At 35.2% G+C, this 10,101-nt stretch overlaps 1 protein-coding gene across 7 annotated transcripts; it reads right to left on the bottom strand.

The window, feature by feature from the left end:
* Window positions 1–44: 44 nt before the first annotated feature.
* Window positions 45–9,956, bottom strand: LOC109101975. Of its 7 annotated transcripts, XM_042720569.1 has the most exons (14): window positions 8,665–9,427; window positions 7,734–7,793; window positions 6,089–6,190; window positions 3,407–3,449; window positions 3,260–3,294; window positions 3,088–3,133; window positions 2,947–3,005; window positions 2,514–2,582; window positions 2,330–2,372; window positions 2,157–2,224; window positions 1,956–2,042; window positions 1,804–1,869; window positions 542–603; window positions 45–412 (listed from the first exon to the last, which is right to left on the bottom strand). In XM_042720569.1, exons 3-14 carry the CDS (start codon window positions 6,186–6,188, stop codon window positions 389–391), a joined length of 702 nt encoding a protein of 233 aa, XP_042576503.1. In that variant the 5' UTR covers window positions 6,189–6,190; window positions 7,734–7,793; window positions 8,665–9,427; the 3' UTR covers window positions 45–388. The 7 variants fall into 7 exon arrangements, with proteins under 7 accessions (XP_042576503.1, XP_042576499.1, XP_042576500.1 ...); XM_042720565.1 differs by lacking the exons at window positions 7,734–7,793; window positions 8,665–9,427 and adding an exon at window positions 9,737–9,956; XM_042720566.1 differs by lacking the exons at window positions 7,734–7,793; window positions 8,665–9,427 and adding an exon at window positions 9,737–9,956 and having other exon boundaries at window positions 2,550–2,582.
* Between the last annotated feature and the right edge of the window lie 145 nt (window positions 9,957–10,101).

The following is a 10,101-nucleotide window of genomic DNA, read 5'->3' as shown; positions in this document are numbered from 1 at the left end:
CCATAATTACAAGTTCCATTCATAATGTAGCACCATACACCATATGAATTGTAAAAGTTTTATTGTAAAATTTACTTCGCTATTTACAAACCAATAGCTAACATTAATAATTATGACAAAAAGCTGTATATTACACGGCAGAGTCAAAAAAAAAAAGTTCTTATATTTGAAAGCAAGAGCCTGGATGCAGTACACTATGAACAGCAAATGTTATTTAAAAAAAACCATTCTCAGGTATTGTCAGCAAATGTCTTATGGATTGAGGGAGGAAGTTTTCTGACGTGACTCGGATTCGAAGCTTTCTTGGTGATGCACTTCAATATTCAAAGCCCATGTAAATCTGAAAACTGGCAGTCAGGATGCTTCTTGGGTCTGACCTTGTTAACTGTCATTTTTTGGTAAAATGCAAATCCTGAGGAAAAGGAAAATGGAATAAGATTTTATTTTCTCTCTCTCTCTCTTCCATTCAATCCTAAATAAATACATTATATATATATATATATATATATACATACAGTAAAATTAGAGAACTACATAGTACCTTGGTTATTGTAAATTCTGTGTTGACATAATCAGAGCTGCCCCGACTTCCACGGGACAGACCTGATGAGGAGAAGGACCATAATGAATTAATTATTTGGTATGTTGATCATATAAAAAAAAATTTTGTTTGATAAATTATATTATTGATAGTACATTTTATGATTTTAGTTAATGTAATACATTTTGCTATTCTTGTGTTTATAAAGCCCCATTTTTTGGCGTTCATCAAAGAGCAGCCTGCATTTGGAAAATATATTTATAGTTTTTTCACAGTAAGATTTTTAAAGAAGTCTCTTCTGCTCACCAAGCCTACATTTATTTGATCCAAAGTACAACAAAAACAGTACAATTCTTAAATATTATTACTATTTAAAATAACTTTACATTTTAAAATATATTCAAACAGAAATTTCAAAGCTGAATTTTTTGCATCATTACTCCAGTCACATGATCCTTCAGAGATCATTCTAATATTCTGATTTGCTGCTCAAAAAACATTTATTATTATGATGATGATGTTGAAAACAGCCAAATATAATTTTTTCAGTTTTTTTTTTTTTGCTGAATAGAAAGTTCAGAAGAACAGCATCTGAAACACATATCTGAAATATAAATCTTTTTTAACGTTATAAATGTCTTTATCATCACTTTTGATCAATTTAAAGCATCCTTGCTAAATAAAAGTATCATTTCTATAATTTTTCAAAAAAAAAAAAAAAAAATCATACTTACTCCAAGCTTTGAATGTTATAGTGTATATTTTTTACTACAGATAAATGCTGATCTTTGGCTCTTTCTATTCATCAAAGAATCCTGGAAAAATAATTACTCAAGAAATGTTTCTTGAACAAATCAGCATATTAGAATGATTTCTGAAGGATCATGTGACACTGAACACTGATGAGGAAAATTTTGCTTTGATCACAGGGATAAATTACATTTTAAAATATATTCAAATAGAAAGCAGTTATTTTAAATAGTAAAATATTTCACAATATTACTGTGTTTCCTGTATTTTGGATCAAATAAATGGAGGCTTAGTGAGCAGAAGAGACTGCTTTAAAAAAACATTAAAAAAATCTTATTGTTCAAAAACCTTTGACTGGCAGTGTATATATATATGTACTTAATAAATAATTTCCATGTTTGCAGGTGAGGAGTGAAAGGCAAAGCAATGGGGGAAAATGCTCACTGCTTAGAAGAAAATAAATAAAAAACTATTTGCTATTCATCTAAAAAAAAAAAAAAAAAAACACTTACTATGGGTTTGTTCACTGCCGTCTTGAGAATCTTTGCAATTTTCATAATTTTCATAATCAGGAATGTCTGTAAAAACAGCATACACGGGACAAAGTTAGGATATGCACTGCAGCGTTGCTTTGCAGTCATTATTTATGTTCAGCATGTAGTACCTGAGTCTGATTCATCCGCATACATCTCACAGTCAAATATAACTCCAGACATATTCTCATCTTGTTTTACATTTATGTAACGTTCTCCTACAAAGTTAGGATCAACATTATCAGAGAATGTTATGACTTTATTAACCAGTGCATTTATAATGAAACAAATGTAAACAGATTGCTATTCTTATTTAATCTCGGATCTTCTACCTGAGCTCTGGGATGAGGCTCTGCTGGGTCTCTGAGATGGCGTGTTTGGGGAATCTGGAAGAACCTCTCTGGAGAAAAGAAAGATGTTTTACATGGACAATGATTCAGCTTTAGCCTGATTAGTAGTTTAGAACGGTTTGTGGAGAGTTGGGAAAAGGCAGGTGCACTCTTACATGTATTCACTTGGAGGCTGAACATACGGCTCATCATCACTCCCTATAGAAGAGTCACATATTCAGGATTATTTACCAAGCAGTCTCTCATGCACACAAAGAGTTTACATTTAACCCATATTAAGTTAACAATGTGCAAACTACCCAGAATTACAATACAAAAATGAGTCATTTGATTTCTGACCATGGCCATCGACATGAATGTTGATTCCCTCCTCACCGTTTTGATTCACATAACTGGCTTGACTTCCAGCTAGAGAGACAATTAGAAACGTGTGCTTTAATAATAATAATACTCCTTCAAATTGACTTGCATAGCACCTTTTATACGTAAAGTGTTGCTCAAAGTCGCAAATAATATTAATAATAATAATACAAAATTACAATTAAATACATTGCAAGAAAATAAAACTGAAATCAGTTACCTTAAAAATATAGGCCTATATATTCATTTTGTGTCATAAAGCTTTGAATTGTAGTAATGGAGCACTAGTAGCTGACAGCATTTCATAAGTTTTCAACACTGTGGTACCTTTTTTTCCATATATTCCATTGTATATACAATATATTAGATTGGTACACTGTCTGAAATGCCATGATGACTGCATGCTACTCACTTTCTGAGGGAGGACAGGAGGGCACCTTTGTGACAGTAATAGATGGTGAACTGAGTGAACTGAGGAAAGAGTGATTATTAACACACTGAAACACAACACAGTCTGTGTGTACTGTACATCTGTGTTTGTGTGTGAACTCACTTGGGTTGGTAAGGTCCAATTCTGGTATGATCTGTATGGTGCTCATCTAAATAATAAGGGATGAGACAAGCACTATTTAGGCTATGCAGATATTTATGTAGATATTTACATGAGGAATGCAGATACATCAGTTCGTGAGTTTTGTTGTGTGTTAGCAGGAAAATATATTTACATGTTGACACGGGATGCCGAAGCACAAAACCTGGTCTGTATAAAGAGAGACAATGTTGAGCCAACACACATAAAACAAAAACTAATTATATAATGTAAATGAGTTTGAAAATAGTTCTTGTATTTGGCAGAGAGGCTGATTTCTTACGTTGGGTTGTATTCTGAGTCACTGGACCTCTGATGGATGGATGCTATAAAAGAAATAAGAAACAAACTACATCATCCCATAAGACAAAATATTTTTTTCTGGTCAAATTATGTTTTAAAAATATGCTAGATGTATGCTGTGAACAGTGAAGCTAACTGAAATACATTTATGAAATTGAAAAAAACAAATAGGCTATTTATTTCATTTAGTTCATCCTTCATGTACCAAAATATATTTCAAAATGTAGCCTATTTCAGGGGTAAGTAAATAGATTTCAGTTCTACAGCCTAGGGCTCGCCTAAACCCGGATGGAATAGCCTATCAAAACTATTGTTTATTATTTAACGTTTAATAATTTAACATGTGTGAATGTATTTTATTGGATTGAACTATATGGAGGCCAAGATATATTGATTAATACTTAAATTATTTAATAATAAAATACTTTTAAAATGTGGATTTTTAATTTACTTTCAATGCAAGTGAAATATTAATATAATTAGATATTATTACATATATCCTAATTTGGAAGAAAAACTAAGTGTTGCACCACGTGTTATTGGTGCAAAGATGAGTAGTGTGGTGACATTTATTTTGTACAACATTTGCAACTGCTTTGCATCACTTAATTAGAAGCACCACAAATTAGCAGAACAGACATGTAGAAGTTGATTTCTTAAAATGCAAAGAATTTTAAATAAAAATAAAGCGCTGTAAACATTTGCATTTTTACAACACTATCCCCTGGTTTCATAGACAAGGCTTAAGCTAGTCCCAGACTAAAATACATGTTTGAACTCTCAACTGAAAATATCTTGCTCTGGCATATCTTAAAATATGTCATTGTCATTGCTCTGTGTCAAGATGTACACCTGCAATGTTTTTCTTCTAAGGCATTTTTCAGTTGCTTAAATATCTTAATTTAACTATAAGGTCTAGTCCTGGCTTAAGCTAAGCCCCATTTGTGAAACCGGGCCTGTAATGGTGCTTTTCTACTGCACGGTATGGCACGGTTCAGCTCGGTACGGTTCACTTCTGGGGGGTTTTCCACTGAGTACAGTACCTGGTACCTTTTTTAATATCACCGCGGTTGAGGTTCCAAGTGAACCGTACCGTTACCAAAACACGATGTGTAAACTCTGCTGATCACGGATTGACCGGAGAGAATCGTCACTACCTGTGTCACTGAACTTGCGACACAAACACAAAAGAACCTAGATTTAAAGTGATACTCCACCCCAAAATGAAAATTTTATCATTAATCACTTACCCCCATGTCGTTCCAAACCCGTAAAAGCTTTGTTCATCTTCGGAACACAATTTAAGATATTTTGGATGAAAACCGGGAGGCTTGAGACTGTCCCATAGACTGCCAAATAAATAACAGTGTCAAGGTCCAGGAAAGTATGAAAAGCATCATCAGAATACTCCATCTGCCATCATTGATTCAACCGTAACATTATGAAGTGACGAGAATACTTTCTGTACACAAAGAAAAAAAAAACAACTTTATTCAACAATTCCTTTCCTCTGTGTCTCCCCAATTAGCGTAGCGCCATTTTGGAGAATCTGAGCAGTACGCAGATGGCGTACGCTCTTCAGTGTCAGCTGTGCTGCTCCGATGCGCTGTTCTCTTTCAAACCAAAGCCTAAATATATGTAGAAAACGTATCCTTGTGGCGTGGCTGACACAGCATACCTTACGTAGAGCTGTGTAAAGCTCAGATTTGTCAAAATGGCGCTACAGTGATTTGGAGAGACACAGAGGAGAGGAATTGTTGAAAGTCGTTATTTTTGTTTTCTTCGTGTTCAAAAAGTATTGTCCTCCCTTCATAATGAACAATTTAATCACTGATGGCAGATGGAATACTCTGGTGATGCTTTTCATACTTTTCTGGACCTTGACAGTGTATTTTACTTGGCAGTCAATGGGACAGTCACAAGCCTTCATCCAAAATATCTTAAATTGTGTTCCGAAGACGAACCTTTTTGAACAACCAAAAAAATTGCTGTTTCGTTTTCTGTAGAGGAGGTACAGACGTTCCTCTGTTAATAGCAGAGGAGCAGATCCAGCGAGAGCTTGATGGGGCGACGCGGAATGAGAAAGTTTTTCAGGACAGGAGTCGTGGTAGTGGAGGCGGCGCTACTATAACGAGATGTGAATAATCCGGCCCACTCTAAAGCGATGCTAAACTGCAGTGGAAACGCAAAACGTGCCGAGCCGTACCACGCCGTGGGAAAGCGCCATAATAGTGCTCTAAAAGTGTTCAATTGCAAAAACCGCAAGTGTTGGAATTAAGTATGGTCGTGCATCGCCAGTGTTTTTTACGGAGCATGTGCAGAACGCCAATCTGATTAACCGGCATTTTGCGCGTGCTCCGTAAATGAGGCAGGCGATGCATGACGCATCAATCTTCAGTCTTTGAAATGTCAAGCAGTGCGTCATGTATTGTTGGACAGGAAGACGGTGACTGCAGCTCGACAGCACAAAAAAACCTTCCGTAGCTCGATTATAAATGTGCGTGTAGTTGTATACTACTCTTTATCACGGTTATTGTTTGTAATAGTTGTGCACAACCATGTTGTGAGTATTTACATTGAATTTTACCGCAAGAGTCCTTTTTAACATAAAGCGTTGATGTGACAAACATTTTTAGTACAGATAAGAGTTAGGAGGCCTTACTTGGTTGTTTATGCCCCCAGCAGTATGTACAAAGACTGGTTACAAGGATGATTGACAGGAAGAGAGCCCCGCCTACCACAGACAGCAGTACAGAGTCCATAACTGAGAAGATAATGCAAGAACATCAATTTATGACAGTATTAGGCTATAGCAGAGAGCAACATCATTCTTCTGAATCTGTGGTTTTAGGTTAGTGACTAATGTTTCCATGCTCTCAATTTGTATAAATGATGAAGCCACAAATGAAAAGTCAGGTGAACTCATTTCATTTGGTTTTTAAGTTGACCTGTTTATCTAAAGAGAGCTGCTCTTTTTTGTTTCTTAATGTAAGCAATAAGTATTGGTCTCCCACAATCTTTAAGAAACACAGATCTTCCATCCATGAGCTCTTTAAAACATTATTCATGATCATTTATTCCTTATCATTTAACTCTTAAAGCCAAAGAGCTGCTCTGATCTCCACCATGGACAGCTAGTTCTCTATAGCTTGCATCTTTCTGGTTACTTTATCGTTGTCTTGCAGATCTTGGTATGTCTTGTTTTCCAGTTAAAACATCTCAACATCAGTAAAACAGGATGCATTTAACTGAGAAGCCAGATAAGTGATGCACAAGGACTTGTTTTTAGAGAACACTTATATTCAGTATAAAGATGTTTCTTCAAATATAACTCAAAGTCCCTTTCAAATTAAATACACTTCTAATCTATAAACAGTCTCTGTTTCAGAAAATAAACTCTCTCACTAGTTTAATTGGTCAATTAATAATGGCAAATAGTTCATATCCTAAATGACAATGCCATTTAAATCGCATCTGAATGATGTATTGCTTGACAGCGTTTTGTGGTGGAAATTGCATTTTAAATATTTGTGCAATAAGATGATGGACTCACATGCTAAGGATAATTTCTTAGCTTGGATTTTGGGCATCCTAAATGCACACAATTAAATATTTTCACACTTTGCAAAATTCAACAGAATTTACAGCTCAGCTGAAAATAACACTATTTCTCTTTATTCACTCATCATCATGTCTAATTTTAGTACAAAAAACATTATTTATAGTATTAAAGTTTTAAATATGTAATCCTCAAAGCTTGATTATGTATTTTAATATTTTCACGTTTTAATACTAAAATTATAGATTTGGACGGGGGGGGTCTATACACAAAACAATTGAAAAAGCGTGAAATATACATTTTGAAAGTATGATTACAAAAAACTCATTTTAATGTGATAAACTTGAACGTAAATAATACATTTAACGTGACAAAACATTAACAGAAAGTGAAAAAATCTAGGACATAAAAACACAGAAGTTGAATAAAACCCTTAAGTATATTTTATCAGATTTTTCTTTCACTTAAACATAAATATCACAATATATATCACTTCCTTTTTCCTAATAGTCATTTTGGCAGTACATTATTCACTTGCTTTAGATAAACGCAGTCTGCTTAATTAACACTATTATGTATAACACTCAAAGATAAAATAAACTCCTGGTTACCTCAGCATGGATCACTGTGTGCATTTTAACAGATACAACTATCTCTGAGTGGTCAGCGCTTTTCAGATGAAACATTTGCAAAATCAGAATCTGTGAAACTTCACTCGGCATCACCTGCCTTGCAAGCTTTTACACACCTCTATATATGTGAGCGTATGGCTGTCTGTGGTTGCATTCAGTGCCAGGAAACGGATTTCCTGTATTTTGCAGTTAGATGAGGGAAAAAAAACGACACATTATGGTCTGGGCCTCTCTTAATTCCAGAGCTGTCAAGTTATAGAGAACTACTACCCAGAACCCTACATTTTCTTAAACTAAAAACAAGCAAAGCTGCCTTGAGCAACCGACATGAGAGACATTTGGAAAATCAAATCCTGGACTCTTCAGTATTATACTGCACTTTATCAAGCACATGTATTATTATACATCCAACAAAACAGGACTCATTTCATAAAAAGATTCACACATGTAATTATGGTCAGCACATGCTTTACTGCAAATGATTTTGTGATTGGCTTGACGAAGGATAGTGAATGTGATAATAAGGTTTCATTTGCGGTTGAAGATCTCTTGACCCTCTGATCTTTATCACACTACAGCCATATTATATTTAGAGTCAATTAGTAAGAAAATAAAGCATTTAAATAAATATTTTTTTGGTAAAAAGTTAACTTTTTTTTTTTTTTTTTTGGCAAAAAGTTTGCTGACTTGCACAGGCAATAGACTACATGTTTTGAAACATCTATCGTCTTAAAATGAAGTCAGCACCCAAAATTGAGGAAGATGAATAACTCTGATTCATTTTCATGGCAATATGAAAACTTCTGCTAATGGTGTCAGCCAAGTGCTAAATGGCATGTTACTTCCATAGAAGAAAACCAAAGGTCATCGACACTGATTGAAAGCGACTAGGATTTCTTTACCATTTGTAGAAAAGGGCGATTGGCAAAAAAACAAAATCAGATGCGAATAACTGTATTCAAACTCAATCTCTCTGTATCAGCACAGAAAACTTTCTCCACAAAGAGTCATCAGTCACTTGAAGACAAAATAAAGTTAAAGCCTTACCAGTATTAGAAGCAGCAATCAAGTCAATCAAGACACCACACCTTCTGCTCAGCAGAAACCTGCAACCAAACTGCCGACCAGTTCACACACGCTGCAGATTGTACAAATCGCACCTAACTCGCAGCTCACACTGAAGATGCCACCATTTTTTGCTCTTCCTCCCTCACAGCTCACTCCTTGTTCCTCAATTTCTCCCCTTTAGTTTACCCCCCAACCCAAGCTTAAGCAATCCCAGTAGTCAGTTTCCTAATATGCTCATATCTGCTGAAGTTGATTCCCTAAGTCTTCTTACTCTTTCATATGAGCCTCTGAGGTGTGTCCTGATCTACAGGGCCTTTGCCGCAAAAAACTTCACTTTTAGGTTTCTTTCCTCACTGTACTTGCTCTCTGCCTCCTCATAGGCTCATAGAAAGCGTTGTTTCGTCGCTTGCACCAGTCAGCATCTTTTTTTCCTCTCTTCATCTTCTGTAACTGGCTGATCTCTTGCTCATTTCACCTCCCTTCTTGTTTTATCTCTTATATCTGAAGGTTGAGTTTTCTGTCGCCATGCAGATTTGATAGCATTTTTTTTTCTTTTCCTTAATTTTTTATCATTTGTCATATGTTAGATAAAGTCGTTAAGATATGATTTCCTGTGAAACCTGCTTTGAACCTTATAGATTAAGAAAAACAGCATGTTAACTTGACCTTGAGTTACATTAGAGTGAGAATTTGACCACATTAAGAATCCAAATCTTACTTTAGTGGTCTCCCATTGCAAGATTTAATGTCAAATAATAATAATTGCTCATTTCAAAAAAAAAAAAAAAAAAAAAAAACCTGTCAAGAATCGAGCTGTGATTCATGCTTCATTATATTTCTCTGAGTTTCACAGAAGACAGGTGTTTCTCTCTTTCATGAGGAGTTTAAAAATGCATGTTTAAAACCTTGCCTGATTTGAACTAGAAGTGTTAATTCGTTGCTTCGTTATGGCGGACAGTGAGTCATAATTTCTCGATCTTACCTCCCACTCTTGTGGCATTTTATGGTGTTATTGTAACCTACACAAACACAAATTACAGGAATGACATACTGGTACATTGTATTCTCACAAGCACAACATCGTCCACCGAAATGTTCCACTGCGAAGACGATGCATGTTTCGGTATAGGCGCTCCAGTTTTCATAATTCATTCACGAGACTAATTTTCACAGTGAATTTACCAAACAGACTTGCATCTCTATATGCCACCTACAAACAGGAAACCACAGCAACTGAAAAACCTTATGATCATCGTTCTTGCCACTGCAGAGAGAGAGCGCAAACATGCAAGAGACGGAGAGAAAAGCAAGATATAAAGCAGAAATAAAAATACTCGCCATTATCTTGATGTGCTATAACAGATTAAAACCATGTTTCAACACATGAAAAATGACCAAAAAGACACAAATTAGATT

This window comes from Cyprinus carpio, chromosome B3 (assembly GCF_018340385.1).
Source record: "Cyprinus carpio isolate SPL01 chromosome B3, ASM1834038v1, whole genome shotgun sequence".
Taxonomy (NCBI): domain Eukaryota; kingdom Metazoa; phylum Chordata; class Actinopteri; order Cypriniformes; family Cyprinidae; genus Cyprinus; species Cyprinus carpio.
The sequence above is the reverse complement of the archived record's forward strand: the minus strand, read 5'-3'. Positions and strand labels throughout refer to the sequence as shown.